We start from the raw sequence: 18,905 nt of genomic DNA on the forward strand, positions 1-18,905 counted from the left end.
CAGGGAAAGGAGGTGGGGAGTGGGTAGAGAAAGAGATAATGACCATAGTGCCTGGCGGCACTTATATATTATAAGAGGGAAAGGCCCCTGGGATCCCCCCGAACATGCTGAGTCTAGCACCTGGCCTCGAGCTGGGAGACCTTGGGTTGCACTTTGATGCTGCCCTTCCGAGGGAAGCCCGTGACATCCTCACCTGCTCCGGGCCGCCTGCCCGGCCTGTCCGTGGAGGGCTCACCTGGATGAAGTTCCAGCGCTTGTACAGGCTGCTCTTGACCTTGTCGCAGTCCAGGAGCTGGGGCAGCCGACTCTTGGCATTGTCCACCAGGCAGCGGGTGTCGGGGAGGAGCGTGGTGGTCCCCAGGGCGCCCAAGTGCAGGAAGCCCTCCTTGGTGTAGCGAGCCAGCTGGGGAGAAAGCAGAGTGGCAGGGCCGTGGGAGGCAGAGGGGAGACCACCACAAGGGGCCATGGGTGCCCCATGACGGTCCGGGTTGCAGTCCCGGCCGCCGTCTCAGGCCTGGAGCTGCCCCCAACCCACCCCAACCCCTCTCATAGGAGCGCCCTGCCCAGGAGACCCTCGGCTTGCCAAGCCTGGACACAGATTCCCTGGCCCCCTCTGACTTCTTCCTAAGCATGTCCACGGTTAGTGTTTCAGGAGTCTGGCCTTCTGTTCAACCACACGGGGAGCAGGAATAAATGAAAAAGCGGGACATTCGAATTCTCATGTTGGCTCTGCTTCCAGCTGGCTGGGCCAACCCGAACAAGTCACTTGACCTCTCTGAGCCTCCATTTCCTCCTCATTTGTTAACTGGGATCAATTAAATCTACCCTGCTGCAAAAGGGCCCAAAGAGGCAGCTCACTGAAAAGAAACAGGCATGTTAAAAAGCATGCAACATGTTAGGTGTTAAAATAAATAAAAATCAAAACAATGAGACACCATATTTTAAAAAAGAGAGGTTATTTGCATTCTGTCAAGGTGAGCCTAAGATGGGCTGGAGGGAGGGTAAATGACTACCACCTTTCGAAAAGGAATTTCAAAATATGAACTTTGCACTTTTAAAATGTTTCTCTCCTTTGATCCAATCAATCTAGTTTTAAAAATCTTGGGAATTCCCTGGAAGTCCAGTGGTTAGGACTCGGTGCTTTCATTGCTGAGGGCCCAGGTTCAATCCATGGTCAGGGAGCTAAGATCCTGTAACTGTGTGGCACAGCCAAAAACAAACAAACAAAAAACCCAACCAAACAAAAAGACCTTCCAACTATCCCAAGAAAATAATTATAACTGTGAACAAAAGTTTATGTAGGGAGGGTGGGGGACGAGGAGGACCAGGATGAAGGCAGTCAAGAAGTACAAACTTCCACCTATGAGATACAGAAGCACTAGGGATGTAATGTACACCATATAATTAACACTGCTGTATATTACATATGAAAGTTAAAACAGTAAATCCTGAGTTCTCATCACAAGAAAAAAATTTTCTTTTTCTATTTCTTCAATTTTGTATCCATGTGAGTTGATGGATGTTCACTAAACTTAACTCTGATAATCATTTCAAGCTGTAAGTCAAATCATTATGCTGCACACCTTAAACTTATTCAGTGCTGTATTCCAGTTACATCAGTAAAGTTGGAAGAAAAAATTTACATACAGGGTATTTTGCATCCTCAGTCAGTCAGTCATGTTTGACTGTTTGTGACCAAAAGGACTGTAGCAAGCTCCTGTGTCTATGGAATTTTCCAGGCAAGAATATTGGAGTGGGTTGGTGTTTCCTACTCCAGGGGATTTACTGCAATGTTATTTCTAATGATGAAAAGGCAGAAATATCCTAAATGTGCAGTCCAGTGCTGGGTCTTGCCCTGTGCTCCATGTACTGCAACAAATGGTAGGTAGCATGGGGTGGATTCCCAAAGTGGTCACATCTTTCTGGGCGACATGACTTTGCTGTAATTTCCATTAAGAAGTGGAGTCTCTTTCCTCATCCTGGAATACTGGTTGGCCTTGTGACTTGCTTTGACCAACAGAATGTAGCAGAAAGGAGGATATGTCTATTCCTGGTATACAGTTTGCCTATTTCCACCCTCCTGAAACCTTAGTGCCACCGTGGCAGTGAGCCCAAGCTGGCCTGCTAGAGGATGGTAGACACATGGTTCAAGCAACCAGCTGGTCAACCATCAGACAAGTAGATGAGGTCATCATGGATCAGAGAGTGTTTGGCCAATCTGCTAGCTGATGGGAGACACACGAGTGAATCCAACCCAAATCATCTGAGCCTGGTCCAGATAACAGAACCACTCAGCTGATCTTTAGACTCATCAGTTCAGTTCAGTTCACTTGCTCAGTCGTGTCCAACTCTTTTTGACCCCATGAATCGCAGCATGCCAGGCCTCCCTGTCCATCACCAACTCCCAGAGCTTACTCAAACTCATGCCCATCAAGTCGGTGATGCCATCCAGCCATCTTATCCTCTGTTGTCCCCTTCTTCAAGTAATAATAAATGTATACTGTTTTATGCCACTAAAGTTTGGGGGTAGTTATTACACAGCGATCTGATACACAGATGATGTTGTCTGCCAACCCTTTGCACAACTAATTGTGAATCCATACTAGTTTGGTGTCTTGGCCTCTCTTGCCTGCTCATGTTGTGTAAATCCCTATATTCCAATTTTTGAACAAATACATTCACCTGTCTTTCACACTCCTTTGGGGGCAGGGACTGTGTCTAATGTATTTCATTCCTTTCGAGGAGACAATCACAGACCAAGGGCCCCTGACATGGTTGTGAATAAGCATACGACAAATGTGATGAACGTCATTTACAAAATGCAGCCACGGCTATTTCTTGAAACTCCACAAACATGTCCTCTGTGTGCCCAGCCTGGGGACAGGCAGTGGAAATACAAGCATGAGGCTGTGTTCCCACTGAGATGATTCCAGTGCAGGCTGGCGAGATGCAAGCACAACCTTCATGTTTGTTCTCACGATCCTATGAGGGGCTGGAGCTGCAGTGATGATCATTAATAAACAAGAGATCCCCTAATCCATTACAAAATAATATTACCAGCCAGCATGTGTTGGAGGCATCCTTGGCCCCAGGGAAGAAATAATGTAATTTCTACAACAACCTATGAGTTAGGTGCTACTACCCTTCCTGTTTCAAAGAAGAGGAAACAAGCCTGGAGACATCTGGTCAACCTGGCTGGGCCCTAGCTTCTATCCTTGGGTTCCCAGAGACCCAGTGGTTGGCAGCCCTGGCCCAGGAGCTGAGCAGCGGAGGGACCTCCTCTCAGATTGATCCTGGGCTTCTGAGATCCTGGGCATTTATGGCCAGAAATGGAGCAGAAAAACAGCTCTGCCTGGGACACATGTGCTTTTTCTCTAGGGGATAAGATCCTCTGTAGGGATTTCTCTTCCAATGAAAACTGCTCAGAAACCCTCTGCTCTGATCCCCAAAGGGAGTCTTCCTGATCCCCTCAGAAACAAGGGACAGGGAGTTTATTAAATGCCCTTGAAAGAGAGAGATGTGGCTAACATGTGTTTTAAACCCAAATTAGTTTCAAATCAGAGTAATTGTTACAGGCAAAATGGTAAAAAAAAAAAAAAAAAAAAAATCAGAGGCCCTCCCCCATCCCTCCTTCAACAATGTCTCTCTGAATATATTCAAATTCACCAAATGCAAAGTGATGAATGACAGCAAGCTGCCTTTATGTTCGGGGGAAAGATATACACAGCTGCTTATTGAAATTATGAATCAATCTATTATCCAGCAGGCACACGAGCAGCGCTAAGAACATTAATTAACTGAGCGTATCTGTGACCCAGATGTTTAAAGAGCGAAGCTAAATGCCACTGGGATTAGAAGCTCTCCTTTCTGAGGTCTTTCAGGCCATGAAAACAGGGAGACCCAGACTTCTGGGACCTGTAAAGGCCAGCCCCCAGCCCCCAGCCAGGTGGGCAGGGCAGGAGAGGAGGGTACTGCAGGATTTCTGTTCTAGGGGAGGGCGGTTTCTCACACCAGGGGATGGATGTTTGGTTTGTTTCCACTTTGGGGCTATTCTAAATTACACCACTACAAACAGTCATGTATAAGTTTTGGTGTGAACATCGGTTCTCTTGGTTATACAAGTTTCTCTCTCTCTCTCTCTCTCTTTTTTTTGCCCACTCTATACATGGGATCTTAGTTCCCCAACCAGGGATCGAACCCTCACCCCCTGCATTGAAGTTTCAACCACTGGACCATCAGGGAAGTCCCCTCTTGGTTATACAGTTGACTCTTGAAAAACACAGGTTTAAACTGCACAGGTCCACTTATAGGTGGATGTTTTCAAGATGTATGTATAATATGATTGGTTGGTTCACTCTGCAGGTTTGGAACCACAGGTAAGGAGGGCCAGCTTCTTTTGCATTTCCTCCTAAGATCCCAGCTGAGACTCTGTGGGACCTGAACTGCTGAAGTAGGCTTGTGACTGGTCCTCTTCCCTCCAGCCCTTCCCAGTTTCCATCTGTCCTCCCCGATCCTGCACGTTCAAATCCTATCATTCCCTGCCTCCATCCTCAGTGGCTCCCACGGCCCACAGATTTACGAATACACTTTCTCAACCATGATCTTCTACGGTAGGTCCCCCAACTCATCTTTTCAGTCTTAACTCTTGGTTTCTTGGCTTAGTCTGACAGATGACTTGAAGTTTCTCAAAAACAGCCAACAGTCTTCCCTGTATAAAATATACACCAGACATCTCTGGTGGCCCAGGGGTTAAGAATCTGTCCCCTACAGGGGACACAGCTTTGAGCCCTGGTCCAGGAAGATGCCACATGCCGAATGGCATCTAAGCCCGTGTGCCACAAGTCCTGAGCTCATGCTCTAGAACCTGCGAGCTGCAACTACTGAAGTCCACTCACTCTAGAACCCTTGCTTCCCATCAAGAGAAGCCTGTGCACTGCAACTAGAGAATACTTTGCTGCAACGAGAGAAAGCCTGTGCAGAGCAAGAAAGACCAGCACAACCAAAAATGAATAAAATTATCTTTAAAATTCTTATTTTGAAACCGAATCCCCCCCAATTATACCTTCTCCTGCCCCATCTCCCTTCCTTCCACAAAGCCACCCCACCATGTGATATATTTCAGCTTATATACTTCTTTGTTCTATTAATGTGTCTTTCCCTGTTAGAGACTTTTGTCTTTGTTGTTGTTTCAGCACCGAGCATTCTACTCATTGTCACATACCATAAGGACCAAGAAAAGTATCTTGCAAAAAGCAAATGCTCTATAAATGTCTTTTGAATTGAACAGGATTATTTTAGATTTGGCTGCTGGGCCCAGGAGGAGAAATAAATGTCATTATCCACAACCCTAATGCATTAGAAAAAAAAACCCTTTGAGCTCAAATACAATTAATTCTCATTTAGGAGAAAAAGGAATTTTCTATTTGAAATGATCGAAGAGGTGCATAAAACTATTAACCCACATTTAACAGCCTTGAGGGAAAACTAAAATATGCAGGTTATAGCCAAATAAACAAAAGCCAGCCAAATAATTGTGGAATGACTTTGGAACACAGCAAAATCTATCGGATTGTCAATAAAGACATGGTTTGCAATTGCTTTCATATTAAGGGTCTCTCTCATCATTTCAAAATCAGGCATAGTCAGGGTAGAAAACCACTGGTAAATGAAAAATGCAGTTTATCTAGCTTCTACCCAGGAGACAGAGAGATGGGTTCCATTGATTCAGAACTGCTCTGGGGTGAATTTATTTGTTTGTTGTGTGGCTGAAGCCACAAGAGTGGTTTCTGGGGACTATGAGTACACGTGTACATTTTAAAAAACAAACAGACTTTCTTCATCACTGTCCAGGGCATGCCAGAACTCAATTCAATACAGAAAAAAAAATATTTTCAACTGTATCAGAGTGTATGCACTGTGGCTGCCTAGGATCTGGGGTGGAGAAAAGGAGCAGGAGGAATCTTTAGGGGCGACAATAGAAATGCAAACATACACACTAACGTACGTAAAATAGATAGCCAGTGGGAATTGGCAGCAGGACTCAGGGAACTCAAACTGGGGCTGTGTGACAACCTAGAGGAAAGGTGGGATGGAGTGGGCGGTGCGAACGAGGCTCATGAGGGCGGGGACATATGTGTACCGATGGCTGATCAATGTTGATGTATGACAGAAACCGACACAGTATTGTAATTGTCCTTCAATTAAAAATAAGAAAACAAATGGAAATGCAGTAGAAACTTTCTGTATTTTGATTGAACAAGGGATTTCATAGGTGTGTACTCCTGCCAGAACTCAGCCAACTGCACACTTTAAGCAGATGCAATTTACTGTACCGACCTTATACTTCAACAAAGTGGACTGAAAAATCTATCTGGGGATTTCCCTGGTGGTACCGTGGGTAGGAATTCGCCTGCCAGTACAGGGGACATGGGTCCGATCCCTGGTCTGGGAAGTTGCCACATGCTGTGGGGGCAACAAGCCTGTGCACCACACCTGCGGACGCCTGGGGGCCCTATAGCCCCTGCTGTGCATCAAGAGAAGCCACGGCAACGGGAGGCCTGCACCTGCAGCCAGAGAGTAGTCCCGCCCGCCGCAACCAGGGAAAGCCCACATGCAGCGATGAAGACCAAGTGCAACCAAAAAATAAATAAATAATCATTCTTAAAAAAAAGTCGATCTGAGAGCTTAAAGGCATGCTATAGAATTAGATGTGTTTCTTGTACAGAGGGTCAGATGGGGGGGGGGTGGTCCCCAAGGCCTCTCTCCTCACCATTATGACTTATCATGCTGGATTTTTATTTTTGGCTGTGCTGGTTCTTCATTGCAGGCTTTTCTAGCTATGCTGTGAGGGCCTGGCTTCTCTGCGGCATGTGGGATCTGAGCTTCTTGACCAGGGACAGAACCCACGTCCCCTGCCCTGGAAGGCGGATTCTTAACCACTGGACCCCTGGATCACCAGGGAAGGCCCAATGTGCTGGATTAAAGTGTGATATTTCCAGACAATGCACTTGCTACTTGCAATGAATGGGGAGACACCCGCCTTTCTGGTGTCCAGCACTCTGGCTCCATCACCCACCAAATACGGAGCTGCACTAGGGTTCTGTTTCAGGACCCCTACCCCGCTGTCCCCTGGGACATAGCCAGAGCCCCATCAGCCTCTGCAGCTCTGCCCTCAGCACCGAGTTGGAATGTTCAAAGCTGTCTGAACCGAACAATCAGGGAATGAGGCTATTTGAACAGTTTGCACTTGCTTTGCTGCGTGTCATGGTGCTAAGCATGACACAGAGAAGTTTCCACCAGGTGGTTTCACCTGCCCCCACTTGTCATCCTTCAGAAGTAGCAATGTTGTTTCCTTACTAACTCAGTGATGTGAAAACCACCTAAGAAATCAACATATTTCTTTGGGGGAAAAAAAATGCTGAAAGCAAGCCTCAGAAATGACAATGGTTGTTTGAAGGTGGTAGGATTATAGATGACTTAAATTTGTCTTTTTCAAATTCACCAATTAGGTGTTGCATTTAGGAAACAAGAAAAAGATAAGGAGTGACTCGCTTTGAACTAAATAGTTCTGGGTGAGGTAGGCTGGCTCAGCTGCTAATGTGGCCACCATCCTAGTGTTCTGTCTGAGTTCCTTATTCCAAGCCTAACAGTAACACAAAAACCTGCCTGGAACTTCCCTGGTGGAACAGTGGCTAACACTTGGGCTTTCAACGCAGGGGGCGCAGGTTCGACCCCTGGTTGGGGAACTAGGATCCTGCATGCTATGCATTGCAGCCAAAAACAAACAAAAACCTGCCTGGATCACTTTTGGTGTTTAGAGGAAGATCAACTCAACTTCTAAGGAGATGTAAAACTTTTAACCAAGAATCTCCACTGGAAAACAACTTATGATTGTAACTCTGATTTTCTGGAAAGAAGAGCTCATCAACCCCTTCTGGCAAGAAAGAAGTACAGGAATTCCTCCTTAACCTGGAGGCCCCCTTAAGCAAAACCAAATACACGTGCCTTTAGTTCTGCATGCCATTTACGACGTCAGGCACTTGTTCTCTGTATGTGGTCTGCGAGATCCACTTTTCAGGGGTAATTAGAAAGCAAGAACCAGGGATTGGAAATAGAAAAGCAAAACAGATGGCAGACAAAAAGGCTGGGGTCCCCCGCCAAGTCTCAGGAAAGTCTCAGGGAGCAGAGGAGGGAAGTAACTCTGATCGTCTCCCAGGTCTGCAGAGAGGGTGGGCGTGAGGGATGCTCACGAGCACTGGATGAAGGGACAGCCCGAGAGGCAAGAGCTCAGAGCCCTGACATAAAAAACCCAGAAACGTTTTGAATATTTTGAGAGAAGATGAGTTAGAAGAATAACAACAAAAAAAGAGAATCTGCAGCAAGGCATCACAGATTTATAGTGATGCACTGGAACACAAGGGGAGGTTTTTTAATATTGCAGGTGCGTGCATGCTCAGTCGTTTCAGTTGTGTCCAGCTCTTTGCAACTCCATGGACTGTAGTCGTCCAGGCTTCTCTGTCCATGAGATTTTCTAGGCAAGAATACTGGAGTGGGTTGCTATTTCCTCCTCCAGGGGATCTTTCCAACCCAGGGATTGAACCCGAGTCTCCTGCACTGCAGGTAGATTCTTTGCCGCTGAACCACCAAGGGAGCCCAAAATATTGCATAAGAGACAAGAAGTGGAAATACCGCAGCACAGACCCTGCAGGGTGTCCGGCTTCAGGGTGTCCCTGGTGTGGTCTCTCCTGCTTTCTGTGGCCTCTTTTGTGTGTGTATAGGTTTCCCAGACATAAAAAAAAATACCTGCCCTCGCTTCTCCTACGCTGGTTTCGCTCAAAAGCTAAGGTTTCCCTGCTTTGCAGCAGTTTCCAGGAACTGAGGGGTCACATGGTTTGCCTCTTACAGAAGGTGAGAGGTTTGCTCCCAGAATCACCAGCCTCCCTACTAAGGCAAAGCCACCTCGCCCTGGGGTGCAAACTCCAACGTGCTCTCCGAGGATCCGTCCCCTGCGCCCCGCCACTTACACAACTTTATCTGGAAGCCGAGGCTGCTGGGTGTCGTTAACTTCGGCGTGTTCCAAGAGCCTTCCACACTCTAAGCCCCGTCACTCCATGAGGGCACTAGTGCCTTATTGGCAAGATGCATCATCATGACAAGGTGTTTGAATGATGGATCGCTTAAACGATGAAGCCATCAAAGAGGAAGCCCAAGATCAGATTACATTTAATTACGGGATAAAGGAATTCTCATCTATCACTCTGCTGATGAATTAGCTGGATGAGGGAATGTGTGCTTCTCAGAAAAGAGGGGAGAGGAAGACTGAAATGTGTTTTAAATGTGCTGAAAGATGGACAAACAGGGGAGACGTGTGATACCCTCCCTGGAACTCACTGGGGAGTTCCTAAACAGAGCTGGCTCCTCTCAGTTCCTCTCCAAGGGGCATACCTCATCTTCAGAAGGTCCCATGAGAGCTTGGAGCTCTTTCAAAGAGTGTTGTGTGGAGTCCCCAGGGCCCCTGCACTCGGAACCCTTGCTGGCCATGCCCTGTCCATGGCATGGCTGCTGGGCGCTGTGGTCCTCAGCTCCGGAGGAGGAAACGGCACTGGAATCGGTGAGGCTGTGCGGATGGCGCACAGAAACACCCCCAGTGCAGCTGATCCTCAGCTTGGAGTGGATAAAAACACTTGGGGGCAGAGGGAGGGACAAATGAGGAGGGGCTTCAGGGGAGTGTTGGGGCGGTGCAGAACTGCTCTTGATTGTGGTGGGGTTACCTGACCATATGTTTTGTCAACAACTTGCAAAACTGGGACTTCCCTAGCTGTCCAGTGGCTGAGACTTTGCCTTCCAATGCAGAGGGGGTAAGTTCGATCCCTGGTCGGGGAGCTAAGATTCCATGTACCTCATGACCAAAAATCCCAATCTTAAAACAGAAGCAATATGGTAACAAATTCAATAAAGACTTTAAAAATGACCCACATCAAAAACAAATGTTTAAGACTGTTCTCTCTTGTGGCTTTCAAGGAAGCACAGTGGGGTAGTGCAAAAAGTCCTGTGGAATACTAAAAAGTATTGAAAATAAAACTTTAAAAGAAACTTGCAAAGCTATATTATAAAAAGAATGAATTAACCTTAGAAGTGAAAACAACATTATATAAAAACTGAAATAGCATTATAAATTGGAAAAAAAAAAATAGGCTGGTATACGAGGCATAGGGCTTCCCAGGTGGTGCCAGTAGTAAGGAACTTGCTTGCCAACGCAGGAGACACAAGAGATGCGGGTTTGACCCTTGGGTTGGGAAGATCCCCTGGAGTAGAAAATGGCAGCCCACTCCAGCATTCTTGCCTGGAAAATCCCATGGACAGAGGAGCCTGGCGGGCTACGGTTCATGGGGTTGGAAACAGTCAGACACGACTGACCACACACATATATGGCTGCCCTGGATCACATGCTTCAGCCACGCATTGATGTTTCCCTGAACACGCCGTATCCCACTCCGACCCCCATCTCTACACCTCTGCTCTTACGTTACACTTGCCTGGCACTGCCTCCACGCTTGCTTCAAGCCTTCCTTCTACATCTTGCTGTGAACTAGAGGGCGCTGGGGGCTCAAGGACACGAGCTAGGTCTCCTGCCATGAATCAGATGGTAGAGCCTAGCATTCAAGACCAGAGATCACAGGATAGTTTGAGAAGTGGCCTGGGATAGCCTGAATCTCAAGTTTCAAAGGGAGCTGGGGGGAGGGTGGTCACTACCTGCCTGACAGGTACAGGATTAAACGTTGCCCTAACCAGAAATGGGTTTATCGTCAACATTTTGTTCCCTGTCTCAAGCCAGCCATAGCACTGGCCAGAGGGCTGGCATGAACTGCATCGCTGGGACCTCGGGCAGCAGCTCAGACACAGGGGCTTGAGAGGAGCCTCAGAGGCTTTGGAGGGGGATTAAAGAATGAGGCCCTGGGCCCAGAGCTGCCCACTCTGTGCTCCCTTCTTGATCTTTGCCTTCCAGAATGGGGAGGGTTGACAGGCTGACCAGGTAGGCTGGAAGAGAGAGCAAGAAGGGGCTGGCAGAGGAGGACAATCCCACAGCTGGCATCCTGGCAGGGAGTCCTTGGCTGTTCCAGTGAAGTCACCCCACCGCCCACCCCCTCAACACCAGACCTGGGTCCAAGATGGCAAAAGCTGGGGCAGGGAGCCATGGGCCTCCTTAGAGAAGACCTCCCACTCTAAACAGGTTCAAGCTGACACCAAAAGCTGCTGCTATGCCCTTGACATATATTTTTTCTATGCTTGTGATGTAAAGTTTATTTTAAAATAATTTTAAGATAAAAGATAGCCAGTTTAAAGAAAAATACCTTTAAACAAAACACTGGCTCGGAAAAGAAACCGATGTTTGTCTGATGCAAATTAGTAACCAGACCAGAGCAAGGCTGGTCACTAGCTCGTGATTGAGCAGGCTCTTCTGAGAGGCCGGGAACCGTTTCCATCTTGTTGACAAACACATGTTGAAGACAGGAAATTACCCTCCTCAGTGCCTATTTTATCTCTGTTTAATTGCTGTCTGATAATAAATTACAACACAGAGTCCATTAATTAAGCTAACAATGTCTGTGGAACATGCCTAGTTACAGGAGCTTTGAGGCAGTTTGCCCACAGCACTTTACCAGGTGGTTTAAAAGGATGTCAGGGCACGTGACTGGTGGGGAGACGCTCCGAGCCTAGGGTGAGCAGGTTTGGGAAGGAATAGGAGGAAAGCTTGATGAGCGAGGGGCGAGGCAGCCTGGCAGGTAGCGAGCAAGCAGCACCAAGGCTGCACTCTAATTCAGGACATGTGGTAGAACAGAAAAAAAAAAATTAGATTTGCTTTCACAAAATCAGCTGATGGACAACCATGGCCCATGCTAACAGGTGTTCCTCCCAGAACTGGGGGGATTAAGGATGAGCCTGATTTGGTTTGCTGTTCCATCATCAACGAAGTGGCAGGAGCATCCATTTGGAAAAGTTTGTGAATGCAGAAGGGATGGGTAAAAGATGCGTTCTAGATATTTTCTGCACTGGGCTCTGAAGGCCACCAAGTTCCCAGAAAGAGAGGAGAATTTGGTGACCAGCTCCTGTCTGGGCAGGGAGTAGGCAGGAAATTATCTTGAATTCAGTGGACCGGATTTGAATTTAAAATGCCTGGATTCTGGTCGGCTTTGCTCACAAGCACTCCTTCTCCGTGCCTCAGTTTCTCCACGCTGCCTGCTTGTCTCCTAGAGTGAGCACAAGGAGCAAAGGACTCAGGATTCAACCTGTCTGGAATTACTTTCAGAGGACTGGTCGCACAATGAAGGGAGCGGGAGTCTGGATTATGAGAACTACCTGCGGGGACAGTAGAGGAAATACGGCTCGTCTCTTTCCAGACGCCAGCTTAACAGGAAAGCACAGTGCCCGGAGCAGAGCAAGCCCATGAGCCATGAATGCACATGAGAGGATGTGTGTGTGCCCGATGCACGTGAACTTGCTGGTGAACGGCTGTCTTCAGAGAACATGAGAGAGATGAAGGGATCTTATGGGGCATTGTGTCCACTGCTTCCTTTCATAGACGAACAAAAGGAGAATATGAGTCTGGCTTAGAACCAACCATCTCGTGCGCCTCTGAAATTGAATATGTCTTCCCAGTTTGTGGCCTGCCTTTTATTACTGGTTAACATAAAAGTGTTTTACATTTTTACGCATGTCAAGTCTCATGATGTCTTTGGATCTGTTTTCTCCCAGTTCTAGAGGACCTGCTAAGCTCTCCCGGTGCACACGTCCATACACGCACGCATGCGCACGCACACCATGGGCTAACACAAAGCTGTCAAAGGAAATTCATTTACCAAGTTCTACTCTTATTGTGTTGGTCGATTGTTTTGCCCTCTTTGGTTATCTTTGCTATCTCCCGAGAGACCAGAAGACACGTGTATTCTTTAAAATGTTACTGCCAGCACATTACTCCTTCCCAATCAGTGCTCGGCACTTGTACCAGCGCTTGCAGACCGGGCCATACTCACCACCAAACTGATGACAGTGGCTAAGACTCCACACTCCCAATGCAGGGGGCCTGGGTTCGATCCCTGCTCAGGGAACTAGATCCCACATACCACAGCTACAGTTCCTGTGTGTGGCAAATAAGACCCAGTGCAACTGAATAGCTAAATAAACATTAAAGAAAAGCTTACAATGGCCTTTCGGAACACACACACCAATCAGATTCTCATGAGGGAAGTGACTAACTCTTTCTTTGATGTTGTAAGCAGGCTTGCTTGGTTATCAGTAGATATACGTACATGTGACATCTATTTGCCTATTAGCAAATGACACCAAAATGTAAGCACAGTTTCCTTTCAGTAGGAAATGTGCCCCTTTATCCTCTTAATTGTGTTGATGCAGCCACCTGTGAATCTTCTCCCTCTTTCCTGTAGAGAAACCACCAGAAAGCCCCTCGCCTGCTCAGAACAGGCAACAACTACCAAAGGAGAGGACAAAAGAAGTTTCCAGAAGTCCTACGAATCCCCAGTAGGTACAGTGAACTTCCTCCCTTCCTGGTCAGAGACGGGGCTCCTACCTGGGGTCCCCAGCCGTGGCACGGGTACAGTATTGCCGTGTGGTTCTCCATTGGCCCCTGGTCCAAGCAGACGTCTTTTGCCTTGTTGTTGCGAAGCTGTGGGAACAGGCCAAACAGGACCCATCAGACCTTGTCTGGCAGAGCGACTGTTCCCCACCCACCACTCCACCCTGACTTGGTTCTGACTTCTTAATGCAGATGCCATGAGACCTCCCCTCCACACCCCCACCTCCAAGTAAGGACCAAAGCTTGAATCTTGGAGGAGATCATTTAGCAAGAAAGACAGTCCTCCAGTGGGTGGTGTGGGCACCGACCCTCTGCCTGTGACCGCGTACCCCACCAAGCACATAATCCCTCATTCTCAGCATATGTGACGTGTTAGCAAATGTTATGGTGGTCATTTTGCGATATGTAAAGGTATCAGATTAACAAGTTGTACCATTTAAAGTGAAGTCGCTCAGTCGTGTCCGACTCTTTGCAACCCCATGGACTGTAGCCTACCAGGCTCCTCTGTCTATGGGATTTTCCAGGCAAGAGTACTGGAGTCAGTTGCCATTTCCATCTCCGGAAATGGGGTCTCCTGCATTGCGGGCAGACACTTTACCGTCTGAACCAGACTTCCCTGTAGCTCAAATGGTAAAGAATCTGCTTCCCCTGTGGCTTCATTTGCGTCTCACCTGGTAAAGAATCCACCTGCAATGCCGGAGATCTGGGTTCGATCCCTGGGTTGGGAAGATCCCCTGGAGAAGGGACAGGCTACCCACTCCAGTATTCTGGCCTGGAGAAGTCCATGGACAGAGAAGCCTGGCGGGCTACAGTTCATGGGGTCACACAGAATCGGGCTGGACTGAGCGACTAAGACACACAGGGCCCAAGGGCTGCGAAAAACGCATGTCTCCCATTGGCTAGTTCATCTTGCAGCTCCCGCCAGATTCACTCAAGATGGCAACTGCAGCGATCTGAGGTGGTTGCGACTGTTACCGTGGAGATTGTACCACCTAAACTTATACAATATTAGCTTCCCTGGTGGTTCAGACAGTAAAGAATCTGTCTGCAATGGGGAGACACGAGTTGAATCCCTGGGTGAAGAAGATCCCCTGGAGAAGGGAATGGCAACACACTCACTATTCTTGCCTGGAGAATCCCATGGACAGAGGAACCTGGTGGGCTACAGTTCATGCGGTCGCAAAGAGTAAGGACACGACTGAGCAATTAACACTTTCAAATGTCAATTACAGATCAATAAAGCTGGAGAGAGAGAAAGAAAGAAAAAGAACACCAGCTTGGGGGAAAAAATCAATAGAGGAGCATTTTTTTGTAGCCTACTGGTTTCAAGCCAGAGGAAAGACAGCTTCTGATAGCTGAATATTACCCCTTTTCTCCTGGAACCAATTCTTTGTCTTAAATACTTGTGTTTGAAATACCTAGGGTGGATTCTCTTTTTCTTTTCTTAAAGAGAAGCATTCTTTTAAACCCACTATTCCAAAAGTCCATAAAGAGGGGTGTAGAGAGAAGTGATGAATCAGACATTTCCAAAGATGGTCCAAAGCAAGCAATCTTTAAAGAATGGCAAAGCTAGCTTAGGAGACCACAACTTAGCACCACAACTTTAGTTCCTTTATATTAATAGATGCTTTAAGAAATGCTTGCTGCGAGTGCTTTCAGTGGTACAATGATATGGAGAAACTCAGACAACTTCTGAGTAAAAAAGTAATTCAGAAGAGTTAGACTTTTGAAAGTGATGAAATTTTAGCAATACTTTTACCCAGGCATTTTGCTTGTATTCTTCTCTTTTTTTTTGTATACAGAAGAGCAATATGGTAGAAATGTCTAATGAAGTCTAACAAAGTTTTTAAAATAAGTAAAGTAAAAATGAGAGGTGGTAAAATTAATAACAAAATATTGTTTGGGGGACTGACAAAAGATATCCTATTTTTATAAATTTACACTGAATGGTAAGTTGGAAGGCTTCATGTTTAGCAATTATTTCCCTTTTTGAGAATTACTGGCTTATTTCCCCATTGGGATCTCAAGTGGTTTTATTATAGATTTGTAAGAGCTCTTTACATATTAAGAATATTAATGTTTTTAGGGCATATGTGTTCCATATAATGATATCAGAATGCTAGTCTTTTAAATTTTTTCCTGATGTTTATGCAAACAAATCTATTGTGCAGTAACTTAATAAATGTTTCCTGAAGCTGCTAAGAGTTTGGTATTGTGCTAAGTTTAATAAAAACAAAGACTGAAAAACCCAAGAGTACCTGTTCTGAAGGATGGGCTGGTGAGAGAGACAGTCACAGGAAGAGCTAGTACAATAACTGAATTATGCCAGGGCAGCAAAGAGAATGCCCTCACCCCACCTGAGGCTTCAAAGACTAAGGGGAGGTGACTCCTGAGCTAAATGTTAAAAAGGATTAAGTAAAAGAGATGCTAATGATGTTCTATTTTTCACTCAGGGGATGTCTACATGGATTTTTACCTTATATTATTATGCTGCACATGTTGGGTTTATGCATATTTTATGTGTGCTGTATTTCATATAAATAATGCTTAAAGAAAAAAAAAAAAGATGAGCAAAAGTGAACTAGGGAGCAGAGGTTTTTCCATATGAGCCAAGCACAGAATTTTGAGCAAGAGTTGGTGGCTTAATGTTTCTGTACACATCGAAGTGCTTGTGCATTGGGAAGACAATATTTTACATGTGTGAGTCAGGACATAACATATTTGCATATCTTTTTACTTTTTTCCTTTTTATTGAAGTATGTTGTTCAGTCTCTAAGTCATGTCCAACTCTTTGCAACCCCATGGATTGCAGCACACCAGACTCCCCTGTCTTTTATTATCTCCCAGAGTTTGCTCAAACTCATGTCTATTGTGTCAGTGATGCCATCCAACCACCTCATCTTCTGTTGCCCCCTTCTCCTCTTGCCCTCAGTGTTTCCCAGCATCAAAGTCTTTCCAATGAGCCGGGTCTTTGCATCAGGTGGCCAAAGTATCGGAGCTTCAGCTTTTACTGAAGTATGCATGCATGCTCCGTCACTTCGGTCATTTCCGATTCGGTCATTTCCGATTCTTTGGGACCCCATGGACTGTAGCCCACCAGGCTCCTCTGCCCATGGGGTTCTCCAGGCAAGAATACTAGAGTAGTTTGCCACTTCCTTCTCCAGGGTATCTTCCCAATCTATGGATCGAACCCACTTAAGTCTCCTGCATTGGCAGGCAGGTTCTTTACCACTAACGCCAACTGGGAAGCCTTACTGAAGTAGAGTTAATTTAAAATGTCATTTTAGAAATCATGTTTCCAATGCAGGGGGCACTGGTGCCTTGCCTGGTAGGGGAACTAAGATCCCACATGCCGTGGGGCACTGCCAAAAAAAAGTTTTAAAAAATCTTTAAATTAGAATTTTTTTTAAAAAATAGAAGTTACCAAAATGTGACTAAGAACAGGATATACACAGTTTACAGAACTAGAAAGCTTTTTAAAAAGGCTCCAAACAAGTGAGTTAAAAACTAAGGAAAGAGACTGGAGCATTAAAACCAGAAATATTCACCGGCCTACAGAAAAACACTCAAACAGAATCGTACGTGAAAAACAAAAAGCAGAAAGTACACACAGAATACGTGGTTAGGCAGGGTGTAGTGAAAACACCCCATAGGAATGTTAAATCAGAGTTGTCTGAATAAGGCTAGATTTTGTTACTAGACTGAATTTGACTCAGTTTGATGTCTTCCACTTAATACTGTCGTCCATCTGAAATATATTTCAGTATACAGCGGGCTCAGCAAGCACAGAAGGAGTAACAAGAGGCCAGTGCCCTGACTTGTTAATACTGATCATAGCTAGGAATTGGGATCTGAAATAAGCTTTGTTTTTATCTTCATATTTTCTGTATGCTGTATGTATTGAATTTATTACTTAAAAAAGAGAGGAAAATTTTGCAAAAACAAAAGCTTTCCCTCCTCCAAAAATCAGATTATGACCTCTATGTTACCTCTAAGGCCATTCCAACCTTCAGCTCCAGAGATGTCATTTACACTCTGCTTCATGTGAAATGTGCAGTGCACAGCCTGTGGAACGGTGCTCTAGCCTCCTAGCATTTTATCATTTTTATTGTTTCTCTTTTTGTGACTATTTTTCTTCTAATCATAAAATTATCATATAAATATTAGTGATAATTGAGGAAACATGAGAAAATACCACGTTAAAAACTGCCTGTCCCCTATGTAGAAGTTCCACCTCCCATTCTCTTGTCTTACTTTATTGTTTAATCTCTAAGTCATCTCCAACTCTTTTGTGACCCCATGGACTGCAGCCCACCAGGCTCCTCTGTTCATGGGATTTCCCAGGCAAGGATACTGGAATGGGTTGCCATTTCATTCTCTGGAGGATCTTTCCGGGCCAGGGATTGAACCCACATCTTCTGCATTGCAGGCGGATTCTTTACTACTAATTTAAAATAGTGGCTAATCTAATTTCATAATCCTGACTTTTTTCTCTTAAGGCTTATATTATCAATACTTTTCTTGCATCAAACTTTTGTATATATCTTTTGAAATGCTGCAAAATATTGCAAACTACAATTTAACTAACCTTCAAGTTAAATTCAAATGTTTGATCAAAGAAACAAAAATCCCTGAGATGAACAATGTTTCTGGCAAATCTCTGTCCTCATTTCAGATTATTTGCTTGGGATAGAGTGGAGAGGAAGTAAGCCTTTTAATACATGTGGTTCAAATTGCTTTTTAAAAAGCTTGTTTCAATTTGCACTCTCATCAGAGGATTTGTGGTTTTCATATTATCAAGACCTGGCTGGCGAAGCACCAACAGATATTCCAAAAAGGAATCTTTGTTCTTTTGGTATAAGACAAAATGCTACCTCAGTGTATTTTATTTTATTTTTACCCCAGTGTATTTTAAACTTTGTTTTAACTTCTTTGATTATGAAATAAATATAAAAATTCCACCCACTTGTATTTTCTCTTGTACTTTGTCTCTTTTTCTTTGGAGATGTTTTCTCATTTAAATAAAAAATTTCATTTAAAATTTATTTGCAGAGTTCATTATACATTAATGATATTATCCATTCATCTATCATATTTATGATATACAGATTTCCACCTTGGCATATTATTTCTCCATTCAGTTGATATATAGGTTATTTTAATATTTATGAGCCCATATCAAATGTCATTTTCCTTTGCATTTTCTTCCATAGCTTTTGCTCTTAGGAAGCCCTTCCCCTTTAAGAGTTCAGATATGTATCTATTTCTGGATGGTTCCATTATGGTTTCTTTTCTTTCATTTAATGCTTATAGT

The 18,905-nt window shown here is 45.2% G+C and overlaps 1 protein-coding gene across 2 annotated transcripts in view; it reads right to left on the minus strand.

Annotated features, from left to right (window-relative positions):
* Positions 1-18,905, minus strand: part of GALNT17 (polypeptide N-acetylgalactosaminyltransferase 17) — a 415,093-nt gene that overhangs the window by 1,885 nt on the left and 394,303 nt on the right. For both annotated transcript variants that reach the window (XM_020869732.2, XM_020869739.2), the window contains 2 exons: positions 13,586-13,681; positions 236-403 (listed from right to left, as the gene is read on the minus strand). In XM_020869732.2, the coding sequence (XP_020725391.2) occupies positions 236-403; positions 13,586-13,681 (264 nt within the window). The remainder of the gene's footprint in view (positions 1-235; positions 404-13,585; positions 13,682-18,905) is intronic.

This window comes from Odocoileus virginianus, chromosome 33, assembly GCF_023699985.2.
Source record: "Odocoileus virginianus isolate 20LAN1187 ecotype Illinois chromosome 33, Ovbor_1.2, whole genome shotgun sequence".
Taxonomy (NCBI): Eukaryota; Metazoa; Chordata; class Mammalia; order Artiodactyla; family Cervidae; genus Odocoileus; species Odocoileus virginianus.